The sequence below is a fragment of the Aricia agestis genome, chromosome 10 (assembly GCF_905147365.1).
Source record: "Aricia agestis chromosome 10, ilAriAges1.1, whole genome shotgun sequence".
NCBI lineage: Eukaryota > Metazoa > Arthropoda > Insecta > Lepidoptera > Lycaenidae > Aricia > Aricia agestis.
In genome coordinates this window covers 9,254,839-9,279,186 of record NC_056415.1, presented here as the reverse complement: position 1 = coordinate 9,279,186, position 24,348 = coordinate 9,254,839, and the positions used below count along the sequence as shown (strand labels likewise).

The 24,348-nt window shown below is 38.5% G+C and overlaps 1 protein-coding gene across 2 annotated transcripts; it reads right to left on the bottom strand.

The window, feature by feature from the left end:
• Positions 1-1,926: 1,926 nt before the first annotated feature.
• On the bottom strand, positions 1,927-24,206 carry LOC121730866 (probable tubulin polyglutamylase TTLL2). Of its 2 annotated transcripts, XM_042120066.1 has the most exons (13): positions 24,141-24,204; positions 23,254-23,511; positions 22,629-22,748; positions 21,632-21,735; positions 14,666-14,804; positions 12,447-12,609; positions 10,795-10,908; positions 9,749-9,954; positions 8,601-8,746; positions 4,954-5,086; positions 3,671-3,757; positions 2,785-2,964; positions 1,927-2,144 (listed from the first exon to the last, which is right to left on the bottom strand). In XM_042120066.1, exons 2-13 carry the CDS (start codon positions 23,326-23,328, stop codon positions 1,959-1,961), a joined length of 1,653 nt encoding a protein of 550 aa, XP_041976000.1. In that variant the 5' UTR covers positions 23,329-23,511; positions 24,141-24,204; the 3' UTR covers positions 1,927-1,958. The 2 variants fall into 2 exon arrangements, with proteins under 2 accessions (XP_041976000.1, XP_041976001.1); XM_042120067.1 differs by lacking the exons at positions 4,954-5,086; positions 8,601-8,746 and having other exon boundaries at positions 24,141-24,206.
• Between the last annotated feature and the right edge of the window lie 142 nt (positions 24,207-24,348).

Below are 24,348 nucleotides of genomic sequence, written 5' to 3'. Positions count from 1 at the left end.
ACTAAGAAGATCTTTCTTATAAACCTTGTAGGTATTACTTTCTCTATCTAATTCTATACCGTTAAAAGATTATAATGCCTACTATTTTAGATTTTAACACATCTACAAGTAGCATGCTACTTGTAGACACATTAAAGTTGAAATTGTACCAGACTCATCCTGAACGCCATATTCCATGAAATGTTAAATCCCTCAATAGGGTTAATCTCCATTTGCCGTACGTCCATTACAATGCGCTTTATGCATCAAAAGTCGTGTAAAACTGAACAATCGTTCCATTTAGCCGCTATATAAAAATCAAGTGACATGTAGTCCGGCTAAAATTTCCATTTGGCCTCCCTCGTTTAAGAACTGAATGGCTCTATTGTCCGCCGCCCATTGTCCCGCCCGCCGTTTCATGGACTGACGTTGTATTAGTTACTGAATGGACTTCATGATTACATGGGACTTTGCTAATTGAGATATTGGATACAACTAGCTAAAAGCCGAGCATTGTGAGGGCTCGCGTCGTTTTTCTGCGTGGTGTTAAAGGCAGTTTTTTTTTAATTTTAATAGTAACCAAACCATGATTGACCGATGATAATTAAACATCTACATATAAAAAATAAAATATATCGGCGTGATAGCTTTTCCGTAAAGTATACCACAAAAGTGCTCGGGTTGTGAGATATAAACTATAGTATGTTAATGAACTCTTTTTGCCTCCTTTCAATACTTTTGCGATGTCGTAAGTGTTTTATTATGGAATAGAATCCAAAAAAGATGTTAAAAGTTTAAATCCAATTATTAAATATTACAGTATCTGTATTTTTCGACATTTAAAAGTGACTACAAGTCTAAAGCCTGACTGGACTCTGGATTAAGAAACTACCACATCAAAGATTTAAATCCATTAATTTTAGTTCTTTTATAAATGATGAATTTGTAACAAACATACAACATAATAATATTTTTTGTAACCATAATTATAATTAATTGTGTGAACATAATATTGTATTACGTTTATACACCAGGTAAGCTAATTGAAACTACTTTAAATTTGTTGTTCTAAACCCAATAAAATGTATCTAGATACTAAATGGCCTGAGAGCATGTTAAATATTTTAACGAGTCCTGCCAGTTGCCGTAGGTTCGGTTATAGAATGAAGATATAATATTATATAGTGTACAAAGCTGGCAGTGGAATCTGTACAATATTCAAACAAACACGAAATCCTTTGCAGCTTTGGAAACAATTCCCTTATTACAAATCTGGAAACCTGAAGATTCGGTTCTAACGAGCGTGGTGTATCATTTGCACGTGAAACCGACGTACAGGCTAGACTTTACCTCACAATTCCTGGATATTAACCTTTATGTACTTTACCACAAGGGTCAAAATGACCGAAAGGTTGTTAACGATGTGATTCTGTTTGCGGCTGGACCCTTCGCGTTCCGAATACAAGATTTCTATTCCCTCCATTACACTGTTTTAGCAGTGGTTACAGTCATTAAGTGATTGTTCGCTAAATTGTTAGAAGCTGTAGGTTTTACTTGTTGTTGTGGAAGTTTGGTTTATTGTGCCGCTATATTAATATTAACATAATGAAACGGGCATAAACTGAATAATTTAATAAAACAAAATGAATTTTGTCCAGCAGTAAGCGAGCTTGATGACAAATTATGGCTTCACTATCGATCATGTCAACTTTCGTAAGAAAAAAATGGACTAAAATCGGTCCATCCGTTTGGATGCTACAATTTTACGGACACACATTATAGACAGACAGACACGTTAAACTCATGATACAATTTCACGGATGCCTATAGACAGACATGTTAAACTAATATTACCCCCTATGTTTTCGTGTTAAATAAGTTTGAATTATTATAGGCATGGCGAACTTGTTGTGTTTCTGTCTTCATTACGAAAATAAAACCCATCAAATCAGTTAAGCTTATATTAAGCGAAGAACACATTATAGGGGCGGCAGCCACACTTCGAACTGAGGACCGATAGCCAGTTTCTTCCTCAGGGCTGCCTCGAAGATGCTGTCCCGTTTCAGGTCTCTCGTCTCGCTGAGTCCCTCTTTAGACACTTCTCGTGCTGCACGGAGAAACTTTGCTACTTGGGCTATGTTCTCTCTCGTGTCGTCCATCGGCATCTGGTAACAATAACCGAGTTATAAACTTACCTGAGCTTAACACTCAAGTCCTGAAGAATATGTTTGTCAAGTCAATGTAATGTTTCTAACAGCTAGGTTGACATACCCAGTTTTAAATAAGGTCTAAGTACTATTTTTCTACGAATCGATTTCCCTATGAATACTGGTGGGGCTTTAGTTTCAGCTGATTGGCTGTTCAGACTTGCAAGCCACGTTTTGTAATTTTTAATATTATCTACCATGGGCGACGGCAGAAATAATTTCCGAAGGGTGCAGATTTTAGATTTATTTCTTTTCTTTTCTTTTTATTTTTTACGACCACTGTGACTGTCTATTTACGTCAACGGAATACATTTCGTGCCGATACATTACGAACTATCCTTGTACGGCATGGTAATGGGGTTACAAAATGTTCCATGTTCCTGTTGATCCCGAGATTCCCAAGGGGTGCAAGTGCACCACCTGGCACCCCCCTGCCGGCGCCTATGTTATCTACACATACAAGTTATCCTAGTTCTAAGGTCGAATATAACTATTTATCTCATTTGAACTAATCTAGGGAGATATGAGAAATGGAATGACTTATGACACAATTGAAGGTTAACCTTATGTTGGATCAGTCCTACGTCACCAATTTTACCTGGTCCGCATTAGGTAGGGTGTGGGGGTATATCCTGACCCAGTGTCCCACTCGTCCCACGGCCCTGTCCCACCGCACGCCGTTGCCCCATGCGCACGCGGCGGCCATCTTGCGCCGCGACGCCGCCGTCGAGTATCCCCCACGCCAGGACTCATCTGCCCCCTCCGATATTACTGAAGACTGGAAATACGTCCAATACATTATACACATTTAAGCTGCGCGTCCACCGGGTTGGAATCGGAGCGTACGGTGCGGACGGAGCGTAGGGATTTATAATTTGTCAAGCGAAAAATGACGTTCCAGTGCAAGCAGTAGGTACCATAGAAATCAACACAAAGCAATTAATCCGTGTGCTGCGTACGCTCCTATTCGGATCCGATGGGCACGCACCTTTAGTGACAGTTCACATTGCAACGTTACGCTTTCTTGGGATACATTTTTCACAATTAACCCATCAATCCCCAAGCGGCACCCGGTTGCCACATAACAATTGAAACTCTATTGTGTCTGCGATACCCACGATGTTAATAGATTTTAATTTTTAGACTGTCTTCACATTACGTCGCAAGCCGCGCGGCAGCCGCGCACGGCGCAACTCTCTTTTGGATAGAAGTCGCGCGGCTGCAGCGCTGCTGCCGCACCGCTTGCGACGTAATGTGAAGGCAGCCTTAAGCTTCGGATTTGTGTCGCCACTCGCCAGTAAGCGTCTTCTTTTGTACAAGAGAACGTGGTGGAACAAGGTGGTGCAGGACATATCAAGTAATTATTAACGAAATTTAGATTTCGGATTTTTACATTATTTAGTAATATTGACATGTCAAGTAATAATTAACCAACTGGCTTCGGATTTTTATATTATTCAAGTAATATTTTAACAAAATACTACCTTTGATTCTGTGTCCTCTGGAGCTACGTCAGTCTTATACACTCGCCCGTACTGCATAATTTTGGCATTGAATTTTTCTACTGGTTCCTGCAACATTAAGTAGGTTCTATATGATATTAGTAAGCTTTATATTCATCGACATTTAGATTTGTAGTCGGCCGTCAGTGGTATGGTTCTTATGGGGAACTCCCCGAACAGAAAGAATCAGCCAAGTGCGAGTTGAACTCGCGCACGAAGGGTTCTGTACGGGTCAACGCCCGTACAGCGTGTGTTGCCTTATTACCTACTATGCAACTTAGGTAATAATGCAACTCTGCATCTTTGATTAATTATTACTTTCGAATAATGTAATAAAGTTTAGTTCACGTCGCGACATCTCACCGAGTGCGTGGCTCGATCTCATATCCAGTTCACGTCGCGACATCTCACCGAGTGCGTGGCTCGATCTCATATCCAGTTCACGTCGCGACATCTCACCGAGTGCGTGGCTCGATCTCATATCCAGTTCACGTCGCGACATCTCACCGAGTGCGTGGCTCGATCTCATATCCAGTTCACGTCGCGACATCTCACCGAGTGCGTGACTCGATCTCATAATCCCATTTTAGTTATAGTAATAGATCTATGCAATACAGGAATATTCTTTCTTGATCTCTTGTTTATCTATCCCAACCCCGAACAGGTTCCGTACCATTACAGAACGAAAATAGGAATAAAATTATGTGTTTTGTGTTTTTTACCTTAATTATTTATTTTATTTAAATTTTATTATTAAATATTAAAGCAAAAATAAAATTGAGTACTCTATGAATATTTCAGGTGCCTATCTATGGCAGCTATCTCTAGCTATTATCGTTCTTGAGTTACAGCCTGGAGACAGACAGACGGACAGACAAGCATCGAAGTCTTAGTAATAGGGTCTCGTTTTTACCCTTTGGGTACGGAACCCTAAAAAGAACAAAAATCGTGTTTCGAGTTAAGAATTGCATGAATCAGTGATCACTTAGTACTTAGACGAAAATGAATGAAATATAATATTATAATTAGTATTTTATTTATTGAAGAAGAAAATCTCTTTCAATTCGACTGGCACCTATACAACTTTGTCCTTGTATCGCCCAAAGGTTGACTGGTAGATAATGCCATAAGGCATTAAGTTTGTACCTTTGTATATATGTGCATAAAGTTTTTAAAATAAATAAATAAATAAAACCTCCCGCGAGGCTTGTGCTGATAAAATAGCTTACGTAGACACTCTAGTTAAGTATTGTGGAATACTCTACCATGGCTTTGTCCGGTAAAGGTGGCTGTAGAGTCAGGCAGTGGAGAGGCATGGCGCGCCGTCGCCGCTGCCCACCCTTGTGGCTAGTGCTCCTTGCTGGCTCCTTCACCGGACTCTCGTCTTCAGAGTTATAGCTGAGTAACATAAAATCTAGGTATATTCCAGTTACATTTTTTCCCTCATGTCCCTTTGTTCCCTTTAATCTTTAAAACTACCTATCCTGTATAGTATTAGTTCCCTTTAATCTTTAAAACTACCTATTCTTTCAGTGGTAGATAGCCCATTTATCGAGGAAGGCTATAGGCTATATTTTATCACGCTAAGACTAATAGGAGCGAAGAAATAGAGGAAAATGTGGAAAAAACAGGGAAAATTATTTGAAAGGGTAAACTTGAACACGCTAATCACAGGAACTACTGGTCCGATTTGAAAAATTCTTTCAGTGTTAGATAGCCCATTTATTGAGGAAGGCTATAGGCTATATTTTGTCACGCTACGACTAATAGGAGAATGTGGAAAAAACGGGGGATATTATTTGAAAGGGCTTATCTCGCAAACTACCGGAGCAATTTTTATATTATTTGGCACCTGCAGATAGGAAGTAGACCACGTGAAGGATCATAGGCTATCGATTTTAATCATTTTTTCAGTGGCTATATATTTTATACCCGTGCGACGCCGGGGCGGGTTGCTAGTATTTTATAAAACGGCAATTGGACGGTTTCATTCTGAAAGGCAGTTGCTAGATGCACATTATGTATAACACGCAGACTTTACCTAGGCACTCTTTCTAAGGGAACTCTGTGGTCAAAATTAGTTTCTGTGTATTGTAGACTGCACTGTATAGTCTCAAATGTGACATACATTTTGCAATATTTATCATTTTTTCATGTATATAGTATCGAGTTATCGACTGTTTGTAGAAAATCAAAAATATATCATTGGACATAGCACACTTTTTTCAGTAGTAAGCTCTTACTTATTCTTGCCTACATCTGTATTTCTTAAAGTCATACGAGTTTTCGGGAATTACTTGTACGCGTACGACTTCTCATGATTGGCCGCTCCAATTACGGAGTTTAATCATTAATTACACGTAATTATCCCTTCGCAGAACATCCCGACAGACTTTATATCAAATAAGTAGGTAATTAAATTACCGAGTGAGTCCCGAGTGGACCTCTTGTAATATCGCTAATAATGCCCCTCCCTGGAGAGACGCACGGTTAAGAAAACGGGCCTTCCTTCAAAATAATTATACCAGTACCTCAATGCTGCTACTAAATTACTTATCACTATATTACATTACGTAACTAAATAGTATAATATGAGAGGCTCAAAAGGGAAGTATATTCCTAGTCAGTTCTTAAAATTATAATATTATTTTTCTCCCATTAATATGAAATCGTAAACTTGTATCAAAACAAGCGAATTATTTACAAAAACTACGTAAATCGACTGCGCAATATTTTTAGCTTATTATATTTTTTAGCTTTTGGCACTGACACCGGGGGTGTACTTTGCCACATACAAGGGTAGTCAGTCTATCTTCTTGTATAATAATTTTTATCAACGTTTTACTATACCGTCATGTCTAAAGTCTAGACAAAGTCTAAGTAAAAGCCAAAGCAGTCAAGGAGTCAAGTCGGTCAATTCAGTAAAATGGATCGAAATAAACACACCGGCAAAATTAGGGGAACATAACAAAATTTTCAATTTTTTTTAAATTGTTCACTGATTTTTATATATTTATTTATTTATTTACTAATTGATTATTAAAAAATAAATTTTATATAAATTTAGGGCATAAAAACGTGAAAAATAGAAAAAAATCAGCAAAAATAAAAAAATTAAGAAAATCTTTGAAATTTCAGTAGTAAGTTTTTAAGATAAATTCTCCATTTTTATTAAAGAAATGCCATGTTAAAAGCGTGTAATGCTGGTGTAATGCCTTCTATGGATCTCAAGAGGGCCTGGATACGCCATTCCATGCTTGCATTTTAATTGTCAATCATTTCCTGTGGGATATTCTCCTACTCCTCCAGTAGCGCCAACTCGAGCTCCTGGACACATTTTGGAGCTGGAGTTTTAACTCGTACCGTTCACCCATTGATGTGCCACACGTCTTCAATCGGATCCACATCCGTAGACCACACTGGCCTCTCCACCTGGGCTACGCCAGCATCGTTTAGGTAATAATGCCCGATTTTCTTACTCTATGGACGCACATAAAATTGAAATTACTACCTAAAACTGTGTAAAAGGCACACCATGCAGTTCCAGGATGTCGGTGCTATAGCTCTGTACTGTCAAAGTACCATCATTTATAATCATCAGCTCCATGCGGGCTCCAAATCATATGCAACTCCAAACCATTACGAAGCCTGCATCATAGGCCACTTTTTCCGGTAAGTTTGATGGCCTGTAGCTTTCCTTATAATTTATCCACATTCTTTATCGCCTGTCAATACAATGTACACAGAATTTGTTCCCATCACTGTACAGCACAAGATTTCACTCACTTTTCTAATTTTGATGTTCACGCGCAAATCTTAGCCTGGCTCTTCGGTGTCCTGTCTCAAGTTTTGGTGCCCTTGCTGACACTTTTGAGTTTAATTTAACTTCTTTGAGTCTTCTTCTTACTGTACAATCACTTACACGTTCATCTTGGACCTGTTCCGACAGGTTTCGTGTCTGCATAGCAGTTTGAGGTCGATTTCTTAAGTTTTGTTTCCTTACAAAATGGTCATCCTGAACCATTGTCACCCGATATCTGCCTTGTTCTCGTCTCCGAACGTAAGATCCAGTCTCTCTGAAGCGTTGAATGTTACGATGAACCACGGAAGCCGACACACCTGGCCTGACTGACCGAACGGTAGGTGTGACCTTTTTTTATCGTGGTTACAGCTCTAGCTGTCGCAGATGCTGGGAAATCACTAATTTTGTATCTAAGCAATGTGTTCTTCCAAAAACCAAACAATCAAATGAGCTGAGCATACATTGCACCCCGCTAAAACGCCATTCTTATCAGGAACACTTACAACGTCAATAATCGAAAAACACTTATTAGGGCATAATTGCTATAAAAACCTGTCAACTTGCCAGTTTTGTTTAATATTTTATTTCTTGAATGAGCTTAGAAGCTATAAAAAAGGCTTTCAGACAGCCCGGCCCACTTGAGTTCAAGTTTTGGCCCTTTTTACCAATGTTCCGCTAATTTTGCCAGTGTGGTAGTACCTATATTTTTCCTAGTAAAAATAACAAAAAAAATGACATGAGATTGACCGAGACCCTCTCCGAGAGTAGGAGGGGTGGAGTCAAATCTCATCGAATCTTACGTTGGAGATTCGATGAGATTTGACTCCACCCCTCCTACTCTTAAACACCTCATGTAATTTGTGGCCGCCCCCTAATATAGATTTCCCAAATCTTTACAATCTGGGTTCTTCAAGTCTAAGCGGGCCCCTAGACGATACATTTTATTGTGCAATATCACGTTTTGTGCAATATTATTAACGCTCTAGGGTCAATATTAAATGCGCCCGCATTTCAACCTTATTTTCAAATAGGTACCTAAGTTGTTCAATAAAATATTGTTAAATTTTATTGTAGGTCTGGGGGACCGCTAGTGAATGCGACGAAACGCACCTGTGAGCCATCACAGGCATCTGCAGCTGCTGCAGGCCGGTGCAGCGCATGGGAAGCCCCAGCAGGTCGAACAGTTCGTGCAGCATCGGCCGCTTGACCGTTGCGTCCGCATCGCACTCGGACGCCAGCGCGGGGGACAGGTTCACCTGAAATACGGTTAGGTGCGATGAGTGGTGACCAATCGGAAACCAAGCCAGTAGGCCTACTACGAAACTGTTTTGAGACTCAAATAATCGGACGAGAATGCCGCGTCCTGCTCTAACAACGTCATTTCACGTTTGTTAGAGCAGGACGCGGCATTCTCGTCCGATTGTTTGAGTCTTTTGAGACTCAAACAAGTTCAACTTGTGAAACTCAACAGTTTCATGGTACAAGGCCTGTTTCGTAACTTTTTGCAAGTCTGTGCGCAGTATATGGGTAAATCGTCTTCTTTTATTTCTTTGGGTGGAGTGAATAGTGATGCAAGACAAGACATAATATTTTAAACTCCAAAAGCAACGCATCTATACTTGTTAATAATATAATACTTGACTTGAGTCAATATAATAATAATAAAGCTGAAGAGTTTTGTTTGTTTGCTTGAACGCGCTAATCTCAGAAGCTGCTGGTCCGATTTGTAAAATTATTTCTGTGTTATATATTTTATCGAGGAAGGCTATATTATGGTATTGTCACGCTAAGACTAATAGGACCGAAGAAACAGGGGAAATTGTAGAAAAAACAGGAAAATTTATTTGAAAGTGCTTATCTCATGAACTACTGGAGAAATTTGTATGTTATTGGCAGATATATTAAAGAGAGGACCACGTGAAAAATATGCGGTTTCCGTGAAAATACTTATTTACGCACTGCGTAAAAAGGTATTTTCACGGAAGAAGTAATACGCAGGCGAAGCCGCGCGGAACGTCTAGTGTAAGGGCGCGATCAGACGTGCGCGTGTTCTGCGCGGGTTGTACTATAGCGTATGGGAAAACACGCGCGCGGCACGCGCGCAGGTTCTGCGCGGGTTCAGCGCGTGCTGCGCGCGTTTTCCGCTATAGTACAACACGCGCAGAACACGCGCACGTCCGATCTGATCGCGCCCTAAGAATAAATTGGAAGCAACGTCTTTCCAACGCGGGAATGGAAACAGAATAGCTTCAAATTACCTCCAATAGCCAAGGTTTGAGACAGTCGTCTAGAAGTACGTCGAAGCCGTAGAACTCGAAACAGTTCCTCGCGGGCGGAGTGCCGGCGGCCTGCGCGAACAGTGTGAGGGTCACCAGCGCCCTGATCCTCTGCCACACCAGCCACTCCTTGGCGCCCCAGCGGCCGATCAGCGCCCGTCGCACCTGCTTGAACGTCCACTTGCAACCTGCAATTATTATTACCTCAATCGTCGGAATCGCAGACACAATAGAATATAGATATTCAATGGTTATGCGGCACTCGGGTGCAGCTTGGGCGCTTATACAGTGAGTCCTAGGCAATGTCGCATAATTTAATTGTGACTTGTTACTAAGTTACGAATTAAATAATAAGTATATTTTGTTTTTTTTTTTACTAAATTTTATATTATTTTTTTTTAATTTTCAATTATGAGGAATCACCTCTTTCCCTCCTTGAAAGAAAATTCGAAGAAAATTCGTACGCCATCTATTGACGTAAAGAGAAACTATTAGTAATAACTTAAATCAATAGATGGCACTTTTAGAGAAGTTGAATGCTATCTAGCGATGAATATTTGAACTTGAATTACTGACATCTTGATAAGGGAGGAAAAGTACCATAAACATTTCATAGATGGCGTTTTAACAGAAGTTGAGTGCTACCTAGCGCCAAATAGCTAAACTTGAATCAATGTCTTAATAATGACTGAGAAAAAAGTACCACAAACATGTCGTAGGTAGCGCTTTTACATTTGTAAATTTGGTTAAGCAGGTAACGTTAGTCCAGTTATTTATTTCCATTAAAATTAAATCAAATTATTTTAATAATTGTTCCATATTTTAACGCTCGTTTATATGAAATTTTTATCAATTAAATCATGATCATTGGTTCCTTAGCGAGTCGTGTTGAATTCTGTACGCCGAAAATAAACTCCGGTTCGACATTCCATAACGATTATGATTTAGGCAATAAAATAGTCTGACCTACATAACAATAAAAATAGGACAAACAAATAACATTTTTTACATTTCCTAAGTTGTCTTACCATTTCCGATTCTCTCCTTGCACTCGGCGTATCTGGGTCCGGTTTTGTTGAGCGACGAGTTGGTCAGGTGTCTGTACGGATTGTGTATGTCCGACAGTGTGTACGTGTCTGTCCCTGAAATATTGTCGAAAACAAATCAATTTCTATCAAGTACTTACTCATTGCTATGCAAGTTCTCCTGTCAAGGGTACCTTTTTTTTTTGGTTGCGCAGGGGAAATTTGGGGATGTGCCTCAGTTAAAAGCTGAAGCACCCCGTGGGTATGTGGGTCTCCGCTAAAACCACCTGCGGTTTGCCTTCAGCCGTATACGGAGGGATGTGCTGGATCTGTCTCACAGGACTCCCTCCACGACCGGCAAACTGTCAAGGGTACCTGTCTCTACGTTTTATAATAATTTAATACACATTATAAAATATGCGAAAGTGTGTCTGTCTGTCTGTTACCTCCTCAAGCTCAAACCGGTGAACGGATTTTGCTAAAATGGCATGGAGATAAGTACGGGTTTGCGTTTTTATCCCGAAAAAGTGTACGGTTTCCGCGCGATTTTAACGAATTTTGGCGCAACGGAGTTGCGGGCGTCGTCTAGTCAATATTATAAATGTAAAAGTGTACCTGTCCGTCTGTCTATACTTTTACTGTTTTTTTGTTGCCATTTTCTATTAAGTACCAATATAATCCCGGGACTATCCCGGGATACCGAGATTCACTATATACCTAATCCCCAATTCCTGGGATTAGAAAAATCGACCGGGATCGAGTACTCTAGTCTTCACGCCTAAACCTTTTAAAAACAATAAGTACTTAATTATTATGTTAAAATTTTAAAATATAATCTTTTAAAATTTTAACATAATTATTAAGTAAGTACTTATTGTTTTTTATGATACGTATAACGTACGTTACCTCACATAAATTATTGCATGCCGTATGTGATTTAAGATTTTAGTTCTTTTTATATATTTTATTTATTATATTACATATGTATGCTTTTATATTATTATTATCTGAAACATTTTGCATAATTTATTTTTAAATTGCGACACTGTAGCCTTGGGTGGTCTGTTTTGCGCCTGACAGTTTGGATCCACAGAATATCAGGGACTGTGGTTATCCATAGTCGTTTTACCTGAGTGGACTCCATTTCAATGGCTTGAGCATTACACCTCCTACCTTCCCATAACACTCTTGCTTGCTAAGTTATGATTGAAATGTTTGTTATTTGCTACTTTTCTTATTTTTATTTTTTGTTCATTCTTAGTTAGGCTAGTTACAGTTCATATTAGACTACTGTTTTGTATTGCCATGTCAACATCATTTTAACTGTTCTGTTTTTTTTTTGTTTTTTTTTTGGTAATGTAGTGTGGTGTAATGTCCATAGTTCATGAATAAATGTTTTATTATTATTATTATTATTAAAACCACTGAACCGATTTTGCTGAAATTTGGTATGAAGATACTTTGAGTCCCGAGAAAAAACATAGGATAGTTTTTATCCCGAAAAATGTGCCGTTTCCGCGCGATAAACTAATTTTGTTATCGTTGCGTCGTCATCTAGTAGTTTATAATCACGCGTGTCACTAACGTAGTCCTGGCGGGCCGCAGGTTGATTATAGCTGGACTATCGAATCTCGAATGGCTTCGATGACACTAACCGAACCTGGCGAGCCCCTCGGCGTACATGTATGCGGTGAGGGGGCGGTAGGCGGGCACGCACACGTACAGCCGCAGGTCGAACTTGTAGCCCGCCACCAGCAGCGGCCGCTCTATGTACCGCTGCACCACCGCCGGGCTGCCGCACTGCATCTCGCACACGTTCTGATGAAAACTTGCATTATACAGTGCGTAACAAAAATAAGCGATAATACTTTAGGGTATATACGTGTTCCTTGTAGAGAGTTCACTGTGAAAGTAGCAGCGCTGAAAGACCAAAATTTTTTTTCACTTTTGTATGGGGAAACTCGTGACGCTCGGGTCTTTGCCCATACAAAAGTGAAAAAAATTTTTCGTCTTTCAGAGCTGCTACTTTCACAGTGAACTCTCTACAAGAAACAAGTGCTCTTACGCGCTTGATGCTAATATTAGCATCAAGCGCGTAAGAGCCAGTCCAGACGGCGCGTTGCGGCAGCGTTGCGTCGATGCAGCGCTGCCGTTTGACGCATAGCCGGTTACACGGGCGCAGCGTCAACGCAGCGTTATTACAAAGCAGTCTAACGCTGCCTTTCCACAGAGCTGGGCGGAGCTGTGTTGCGAGGAATGTGTTTTTGAAAACAAATAGAATCGCTCCATTGACATGACTTTGCCATGATATCGCTCAGCGCGGCGATGCTATTGGTTCTCAAAAGCACATTCCCCGCAACACAGCTCTACTCAGCTCTGGTGGAAACGCAGCCTTAACGTCAACACCCCTCCCGCTTCGTCTCGGGGGCTGCTGTCCGTCATGTGTGCGTTGCGACGACGCAGCGCACCGTGTGAACACTTGTCTGTAAAACAACGCAACAGCAGCGCTGCGTCGATGCGACGCGCCGTGTGGACTGGCTCTTACTCAGCATTGTAAAACATGTCGGAAGTGGTGCTCGCGCCCAACTCGCGTAGATTCGCCCGTTTGTTTGAAGTCGAGGTCCTCCTAAGTTCTGTCTACTCTGGTATTAGGAGGTACGGCCAGTTTTTTCTTATTTGCTCTATGCGTACCTCGGGTTGGCGATGTTGGGGATGTGCCTCAGCTTACTGAGGTATTTTGGACTGGTCAGCGAAGACGTTAGCCGATCCACAAAAACGACCTACGGTTTGCCATCAGCTGTTGAACGGAGATCGCCTAGCACTAGCCATGAGATGCTACACGACCCAACGATCGCACACCTTTAGGAAGTGCTCCGCAGCGTTGGCGTAGGCGACCTTATACAGGTACGCACCGAAACATTCATGTCCGGTGAGAAGGAGCAACCTAACCTAACCGAAACATGCCTGAACCTAGGGGGCTAATCAAGTCAAGGTCGATGCGGCCGGGCTCGACAATCCGTTTGCTTTTTCAATTTTGTTCTGATAGCTCAAATACAGGACGATTTTTACAAATCAACATTAAAGAAAGCGAATGTTTCGTAGATAGGTCATAGATTATTAGACTTCAGCCTCAATCTGGCTTGATAAATGAACTAGCATCTAGGTGAGCTAACGTATAAATCGCGTGGTTCGCCGTACTTAGTAACTAAACGCAAACTTCCTCGGTATACCTAATTTTGGAACCATTACCTAAGCATTATGTTTGTTTACTTAGATATCCGAAATTAGAAACGTTGGGTTTGGACTTTCGATAGTAAAACTTCAGATTTTAGCCTCCAGCCACTGAATCATTATTTTTTGCTGAATGTTGGGTACAACTTCGTTGCATCGAAACTAACCATACGTTACAGTCATCTCACGTTGATCATAGAAAACTAATTATTATTATTTTTTTTATTTTTATTTATTTATTTATTTAACTTAGGCATCTTGGCCCATATTATAAATACCTTATAGACTAACATACATACAATTATACTAAAAACTAACACTAACACTAAAACACTAAACATTATTGCTTTTGTTGCGAGTATAATACGTCTTGCACTAATTTTGACGTCCGAGCCCTTACAATTTTCACGAACTCACGAACAAGAACGTGGTTCCACGCCATTCAGAAACATCCTACTGCAATCACCTGAAATATATTATATTTAAACCTATCTTACCTACTAACTTACTAACCTAACCTAACTTTTTGAGAACTCGCGCATGGTATATAATAATATCTTCAAACGCTTCTCTAAGGTAGCGGCAGCTATAACACAATTATCTTCTGTTACCAATACGTAACTGCTTATATTGTGCTACTCACCCGGAACAGGAATATCCCTCGTCCCTGGCTCTGGGCGACGGGCTTATGTATCCACACCGCGCGCCCGCCGTCGTGCTGCAGCCGCGAACACTCCGACACCAGCTTCGCGTACTCCAGCGGCAGGTGGAAGCATGGCGGACTGAAAAATTTAATTAGATTTACAGTAACACTCTGGAATGAACTCTTGTTGATGGGCCTGCAGCGCAATTCGTTTGATGTTGCGAAGACTCAGGACAGGACTCAGACAGGATCATTTATTATTTTCTAACAGCATCGTAAGTTTTGATCTACGTGGAGATTAGATTAGATCAACATAGGCACCGACTGCAAGTTGCGACGACGCTAGGAAAATTGTATTTTTCTTGTGTGGTTAGACAAAATAAAATATCTATGTATAATAGTCGGTTTTCTCTACATTTTAGAGAGAAGCATATATTTCATCTAAGCCCGACCGAATGTAGGTTGAAGTTAAAACAACTTTTTATGCAACAATATGAATCCTAATTTATTGACTTTAAAAATGAAAATGATAATGACCTATAAAAGAAAGCGACATTGAGTATTTTGGTCACGCGACTCGGCAGTCGGCAGTCGGTACCACTTATACAAAGTAATTGCTGGTAAAGCACGTTTAATAAACATTACAATATTAGGGTAACCATTATTTTAGTGATCACTTTATTATGTTTTATCCATTACAGCTATTCAATATAGACAAATGTTTATCATCGTGTTATTTGTTACTAGCGACCCGCCCCGGCGTCGCACGGGTATAAAATATGTTATAGCCACTGAAAAAATGATTGAAATCGATAGCCTATGATCCTTCACGTGGTCTACTTCTTATCTGTGCCAAATAATATAAAATTGCTCCAGTAGTTCGCGAGATAAGTTCTTTCAAATAATTTCCCCCGTTTTTTCCACATTCTTTTCTTTTCTTCATCAAAGAATTTTTCAAATCCGACCAGTAGTTGAGATTAGCGCGTTCAAATAATTTTCCCTGTTTTTTTCACATTTTCCTCTAATTCTTCGCTGCTATTAGTCTTAGCGTGATAAAATATAGCTTATATCCTTCCTCGATAAATGGGCTATCTAACACTGAAGGAATCATCAAAATCCGTTGCGTAGTTTTAAATATTAAAGGGAACAAAGGGACATGAGGGAAAAAAGCGACTTTGTTTTATAATATGTATAGACAAGTTACAACACAAAAAGTACACAAACACAACATTAAGATACTTACGCAAATATTACTGATAAGATTTTATTTAAATTTGGCATAGTATTATTTCCATTCGGCAGTGGACGGATTGCCGTCCATGATGAGGCTGATGATGATGATTAATATTTTGTTAAGGCTCTCGATTAATAGTTTTAAAGGCTTCCTTTATCCGAAAAAGTACAGTGTTCTCCGTAATACTGTAGTGACCACTTTTGAATTTTCTCACATCGTAAGATGTTAACTAGTAGTATTTTAATAATAAATTAAATAATCTTATTGTTTTATTTTAAACAATAGTATTAATACATACTACATAGTAGGTTTGCCCTACTAGAGATAGGAATAGCTCATAATTGACATAAAATATATGTCTCTAATATCTAATGTGAGCTATTCCTATCTCTAGTAGGGCAAAACCAGAGATAGATCAAATATTGGGAACGGCCGTAAGTCTTCGAATAAGCTGGCCAACTTAACTAGATGCGACAGCTAAATGGACGCTGTTAAGCATTCGTGTACAAACCCACAAAAATATGTATTGAGATATGAATGCAGTTTACTAGCTGTTGCCCGCCACCTGCGCCTTGTTGTCGCGACAACATAGTATGATAATTGATAACAAGGATGGATAGTCCGCTAACAAATATGAAAAAAGTAAAAAATAACCTCCTCCTTTTTGGAAGTCGGTTAAAAAGTAGCCTAAGTTACACCTTACTACATCAGCTATCTACCAAAAAAAAGTCCCGGCAAAATAGCTCCAGCCGTTTCAGAGATTAGCCGTAACAAACAGACAGACAGACATACAGACAAAAATTGTAAAAAATGTTGTTTTGGTGTATGTATCGTATATAGATTCATATTATGCAATATGCATGTAGTAAAAAACGGTTCTTTCAATATTACAAACAGACACTCCAATTTTATTTAAGTACTAAATATATATGTATATAGATGTGATCTAGTACAAGACTGCATTAAAAAAATGTGGGTACCTACCAAATAACGTTACTTGAAATAATTCCACTAACAGTCAACCCTAGGCAACAATTTAGCTACCTCGAACTTTCACCTTCGTCCTGACAGGAGTTGCGACCTTAACAAACACAAACTTCGCTAATTTAATTTCACGACCTTATAGTTTTGTTTGAAAGCTGATTGTGAACATTAAATTTTGAATGCTTTATGCTAATTCTTACATTGTATGGTACAAGCTACAAGCTTAGTTTTAAACTTTTATTGGTGCATAATGCTTATTTTGCGAACAGTTACAACCTTACAGTGCGATTATGTTGCCAAATGTTGGCATCGTCTTTCGTCATTCTTAATACATTGCCTAATATTATTTCTAGAGAAAAAAGTACATGTAAGGAAAATGTTATTTTAACTCTCATATAATATTAACATTTTTCAGTAAATAAAGTACTATATTAATATTGTATAAGAATTTTATTAAAAATTCCTAAAATTATACCTTTTTTTGTGGGAAATGTTTGGTTGTAACTATTTTGTTTTTAATTATTCCAAAAAGTAAATACTATGTCTCTACAATTCATAGTCTCTACAATTAATAGAAATAATATTTTTTAATCTAATTATTTTTAAATGAAACCTGACTTGTTTTGTTGTTGATACAAAACTACTAACAAAAAAAAAGTATCTAACTGAAAGAAAGAAATTGGGCAATTAAAATGCTACGTATATCGTTTGGCAAAATAAAATTATGAACAATGATTCCAAACTTTTTTATAACCGCACAAAAAGGAACTCGTTTCTTCGGAACGTTTTTCATAATTAACTAAGAATATCGTACAAGGTTGCGGAAAGTTTGACCCGAAATACCGACAATTACAGTGCAATCTCCAAATACCCGATGTCTAAAAATAAGCTTAAAATTTTCAGTGGAACAAAAATTTGGGCGAATGCCGTGCGGCACGCAACGCGTGGATTCATTCAAATTGACGACGAGTACGTATTAGTAACGCCAGTGCAACGAACATAATTTATACCAAAAAAAAAAAAGAAAATTACGTCAGTTTTGCCCAAATATGAGGGCAACAATAGCAATATTGGTGTGAAGATGCAGAGATAATATTATGGAAATATTTTCTATCTTAAGAGGAGACACTAGGGCTGTTTTTCCATAAAACGTTGTCCCCTGTTTCCTCCCTGGATAGTGCCGGTAGAGTTATAATTTTTTTTCCTGAATATATCTATGGACTATGGCCACTATTAGCATGTCCCTATGTTATCTTTCTTATCTTGATTAAATTATTAAGAAGATTTTATGAACGTTCAATAACCCAAAAAAAAAAATGACCAGATGTACCGTTGTGTACGAACATCCAGAAAAGTAATTTGGCTAGATTATAGATACAAAAAAAATATAGGAACAGAGCTCAAGCCTTGTTTTTATTTTAAATGAAAAAAGTACTTAAATCGGTTAAGTGTTGGACGAAAAATCAGGGGACAACGAATCGTTGATTTTCTGTTCCGAATTTTCAGTTCAAGCTACATATTTCGTCTCTATCGCGCTCTGAGGGGGAGGTTGAGGTTAGCAATAGATTTTACAAATACTTGTTTTTCATTTCTCTAGCCCTTGGTGTATCCTCTTAAGCGGATTGTTTTATTTCACATGCGTAGGCAAAATAACTGTTTTTTTATCATAATTCTCATGAATATCCTATTTTTTATTTCATATTACTCGTTTATTTTTATTTATTTCTTTAACTTTTAACTACAAAACTTTACTATTGGCAAAATTAACATGTGTAAACAAACCTAAACACTGCTGCTTTCAATTCATATAATTATGTACCGTATTATTACTACCATTTGGTATAAAATCTGTCGACTGGCAACACTCACGATTGAGTCCAACACGAGTTCAACGCATACCGCCCGTCGATAGTTCCCTCACGATGACACGAAGCTCGACTTTTATTTGCATACAGCTGCCTTTCATGTCGTAATGCTTACATGTACTTTTACACGAACTTTACATGTTTATTGGCCGCTGACATTACCATGCGACTATACTCACGTTTGCGGAAAATATGGACGCTTATACTTTACTAGCGACCCGCCCCGGCGTCGCACGGGTATAAAATATATAGTCACTGAAAAAATGATTAAAACGATAGCCTATGGTCTTTCACGTGGTCTACTTCTTATCTGTGCCAAATAACATAAAAATTGCTCCAGTAGTTCGCGAGATAATCCCTTTCTAATAATTTTCCCCGTTTTTTCCATATTCTCCTATTAGTCTTAGCGTTATAAAATATAGCCTATAGCCTTCCTCAATAGATGGGCAATCTAACACGAAAGAATTTTTCAAATCGGACCAGTAGTTCCTGAGATTAGCGCGTTCAAGTTAGCCCTTTCAAATAATTTTCCCCGTTTTTTCCACAGGTTCCTGTACAAAGTTTCACAGCAAAATATTTACATACCAAAAATATGAACAATTTCAATTTAGTATGTAAATATTGTAACCGTTTATATTTTTGGTATGTAAATATTTTGCAGTGAATCATTGTATCTTTTAAAACTGACAATCCTCTACAAGATTATAGTCAGTATATTTTACATCAGTGGCTTTTCCACAGTCAAAACAAACCATTCGTTTGAAGCGCAATCAGAATATTTTGCATAATAACGTTATTCTATCGCGTGTGCTTATCCATCGATTAATTTGTTCATTTTTAGGGTTCTGTACCCAAAGGGTAAAAACGGGACCCTATTACTAAGACTTCATTGTCTGTCCGTATGTCCGTCCGTCCGTCTGCCTCCAGGCTGTATCTCAAGAACCGCTATAGCTAGACTTCTAAAATTTTCACATATTGTGTATATCTGATGCCGCTATAACAACAAATTTAGTATTTGAAACAAAATAAAATAAATATCTATCTCCCATACATGATACAATATTCGTGATATTTTTAGCTTCTTTGCTCGTTATCAATAACGGCAACACTTGGAATTTTCACAAAGGCCTTAATTATAATATGTTTACTTTAATAATTAATAATATATAAAATAAAATAAAAATTTAAGGTGATTCCCATACAAAAATTACAACTTCTGGCCTATTTTTGCTCTATAACCGCACGGAACCCTTCGTGCGCGAGTCTGACTCGCACTTGGCCGATTTTTTATTGTAAATGTAATTTTTATTATTTTCAAACTTTTCAATTCGACATGATGAGGTACGATTTATGAAAATGACTACGGTTATAAAGATTTTGTTGATATTTTTCCAATAGTCGAATAACGTTGGTTGAGGAAAAATCGATAGATTTTATGTTTATTTCCGGGTTTAAAATTACTATTTGTATAGCACTGACTAGTGAGTCTCTAGTGTCAATCTTTGTCATTACTGCTGTAATCAGAAACGAATATTAATTACTTCACAGTAATTAAATGAAGAGTCTGAGAGATAATGTATGGGCTATGTATGCATTGTCAATATCATATCAATCTATACATATAAATAAATTTAGAGTGTCTGTTTGTAATATTGAAAGAACCGTTTTTTACTACATGCACATGAATCTATATACGATACATACAACAAAACAACATTTTTTACAATTTTTGTCTGTATGTCTGTCTGTCTGTCTGTTTGTTCCGGCTAATCTCTGAAACAGCTGGGGCTATTTTGCCGGGACTTATTTTGATAGATAGCTGATATAGTAAGGTGTAACTTAGGCTACTTTTGAACCGACTTCCAAAAAGGAGAAGGTTATATTTTACTTTTTTCATAATTGTTAGCGGACTATCCATCTTTGGTTCTATACTATGTTGACGCGGTCGAAGTCGCGGGCAACAGCTAGTAATATAATAAGTCTTTATTCGTATCTTTATCTTTATCTTTAACCGTCTCTGAGTGCGGCAGTTACTTAAGAAAAACGAATAGACCGCTATATAGTAAGTTTGATTTTGATTCAACAAGGCACAGGCTGTGCCTGTGTAATAGTATGGCTGTGCCGCACAGCCATACTATTACAGTGTGCACATGACTGAGCACTGAGCACATAAAGACGCCTGCGTGATAGGAGATTACAATATGTGCACAGTCACGTGCTATGCACACGTATGCTTCTCGTAGTAAAATTAAATTAAAGTTTTCCTGTACATATTTCACTAGACATGTAATGGGCGGGTCACGTTAGCCGCATGCATCCCGACGGCTGAGCAAGGGTCTCAACAGAGTGGGCACCTGAAGATGGACGCCGCCGCCGAGGCCGGCCTAGGAAAAAGTGGCGTGACGAGCTGGAGGCATACCAGCCAGGCAGGCTATCGGTGGCGCAGGAGCGAGAACAGTGGAAGATCCTGGGGGAGGCCTTTGCCCAGCAGTGTGACACTATAGGCTAATTATAATAATAATAATAATAATAATGTACGGAACGTTTTAGTGTCTATACTAATATTATAAATGCGAAAGTGTTTCTGTCTATGTTGCCTCTTCACGCCCAAATATGCTGAACCGATTTTGCTGAAATTTGGTATAGACATACTTTGAGTCCCGGGAACGGACATAGGATACTTTTTATACCAACAAAATATACTGTTCCCGAGCGACAAACGAATTTTGGCGTAACTGAGTATAGGCGTCATCTTATAGCTCAAAACGTCTGGGGCTATCCATGTGCGGATTTCCTCACGATGTTTCCATGTAAGTGCAGAGAAGTTTTATATTAGGAGAGAAGTTCATAGGGTCATCTAGTTTTAAATAAGTCATACTTTACCTAAAATCATAAATAGAGCCGTAGATTCTTCTCATACATCGTAGTAATCGGGAGAGATTGTCCTTGCGGCAGATAGAACCTCCTTTTGGTATGTGGTTCATGAACTGAAAATGTTACAGCTCTATTACAAAAGCCCCAATCCCCTACCCTTTTCCCTTCCCTACCCTCCCCTATCCTCCCCTATTACCCTATTCTCTCTTAAAAGGCCGGCAACGCACCTGCAGCTCTTCAGATGCTGCGAGTGTCCATGGGCGACGGAAGTTGCTTTCCATCAGGTGACCCGTTTGCTCGTTTGCCCCCTTATTTCATAAAAAAAAGTCTGGATTAGAGGTGATTATTCTATACCTTGGCAACCTTAGTTACGGCCGGGCTCAGAGCCATTTCATTAAGAGTTTAACAGAAAATTTATGAAGTTTATGTCTGCAATATGTTATCGTTTAAAGACTTTCAGCTTTCATGAAATGACGTCTGGCTGCCGCTGGATCTTACTCTACTAATAAATATTCATTAAAATATGTCTCTGATTATGGCCGTTAGTCCCCGTAATTTACATGCAAATTTCATTAATTCTTATTGCCTTCTATTATTGTGATAGCCTATCTGGATAATTTATTAACGAGATTTTGTAGCATTACAATATTATGGAAATAATTACTATATTAGTAGTAGTTATTGAATCGTCTTTAACTTTTACAAAATTCTAAATTTAAGATCGCTTCGAACAGTATTTTTTCCTTCAATAATAAAATTACGATTTACCGTACATTTAAACTTGTATTAAATTTTGAAAGTAAAAGTTTGTGGCGTTACCCACACTTAGCGCCACATTCCTGCATCGCGCTTTCGAAGTTTTCTAAGTGCGTCGGTATATATTATACGACAGTTGAAATGTAACACGTGGGCTTCGGAGTTCGGCCTGACCGAGTATAACACCTCGCTCGGTCGAAAGAACTTCCTATGCGGCCACAACGCATGCCCCACAAGTTTTTGTACTTACTTGCATATCCCCTAAACACTTGTAGTAAGTGGAGGGGAAGGCGCTGTTCCTCCACCACAGGTTCCACTTGTCGTCGCCGCCCGCCGCCTGGTAGATCCGCCATCCTCGCTCCGCACATACCTACATTATAAATCTCTTATGTATGTAGTAAACTTTAAATTCTGACGAAAACATGACGTATCATGAAAGCGAAGGTTTGTGAATTAGAGAGTGTTTATGTTTATTACTTTACGTCTAAACGACTAAAGCCATTTTAATAAAATTTTGCATGGAGTTATATTTGGATAATGGATAGGTACCCTGGATTGACACATACACTACTTTTTACGATGGGAAAATATCACAATTTATTTTCCCTTTATTTAACGGCGGATAACACCGCAGGGCACAGTTAGTGCATCATTAATTTAAAATTAGAACTATAGTAATTGAGACCATGTTTTATTGTGTTTTCAATCACACTATATTACAAAGTACGTTAAATTCTTCGCAAAGAAAATATTGTGCTATTGCCATGCTCTTAAGTCTTAATGTGGATTTAACACTGCCAGAGCCTTAAAGATATTGTTGCTCTACAACCTGCTTAATATTAACTAAACATAAGACATATAGAAAATAAAAATACCTTTATCAGTAGGCTAGGTCCAAACCCGTTTTCATTCAGTCGGTATACAAACGGATCGTCGTCACATTGGCCCATACTTTTAAATAATATTCGAACTAATCAAACTTTAGAAATTCGTACATACGCGTGTTTTACGACTTATCGCATGTCAATTTCACATAACCCGACATAATATGGTTCCCGATAAATTATCGGTTCCGATGTGGAACCGAACTGTTTCCCCCGCCGGTCCGCCTGGCACTGCTTGAACGCTGCAATCTGAGGTAACCAAAGAGACTTATAAATGAAACTTTCGTGACACCCCTCACAAATGCAAAGTTACCTCAAAAGACTTGCATGTCATACTCGAAATACAGTTTTTATTAGGGTTCCGTATCCAAAGGGTAAAAACCTATTACTAAGACTTCGTTGTCTGTCCGTCTGTCTCCATGCTGTAACTGTGAATTCTGAAATTTTCACAGATTGTGTATATCTGTTCCTGCTATAACGAAAAATTCTAAAAACAAAATAAAATTAATATTTAAGGGGGGCTCCCATACAAGAAACGTGATATTTTTGGCCTTTTTTGCTCGTAATCTATAATGGTAACAGCTAGGCACTTGAAATTTTCATCAAATCCTTAGTCATATTTGATGATATTTGTATTTTAATACATTAAAATAAAGTAAATATTCAAGGGGAGCTCCCATACAAAAAACACATTTTTTTGTCTACTTTCGCTTTATACCGGTACGGAACCCTTCGTGCGCGAGTCCGACTCGCACTTCACCGATTATTAAATAATTGTACACTTTTAACTAGCGATAGACATGCATCATGGTAATGTGAATAAGTTATTTAGCTAATAAATTAGTATTCGGTAGGGTTTTAAGTATCTTAATACTTACAACTTTTAAAGAAGGTTTTATCAGCTAAAAGTTGTCTGGAATCTGCGTCTTCTTCTATTCCAGAAAACCATTCAAGCTTGACGTAGACTAAAATATGAAAATGCATGAAATCTAATTTCCCTATAAATAATACATGGTGTAACTGACACATCATCCGTGAGTACTTTACGGTTCAGAGACTAATACCCAAGTAATGCTTCAGAACTTT

What these genes read in the sequence shown, in the direction of transcription:
- LOC121730866 (XM_042120066.1), bottom strand. Translation starts at nt 23,328, where the DNA reads ATGGGCCAATGTGACGACGATCCGTTTGTATACCGACTGAATGAAAAC. An exon ending in TCAAACCTTGGCTATTGGAG is followed by an intron (nt 8,747 to 9,748) that starts GTAATTTGAAGC and finishes ACCGTATTTCAG; the next exon opens with GTGAACCTGTCCCCCGCGCT. An exon ending in CTTTACCGGACAAAGCCATG is followed by an intron (nt 3,758 to 4,953) that starts GTAGAGTATTCC and finishes TTAATGTTGCAG; the next exon opens with GAACCAGTAGAAAAATTCAA.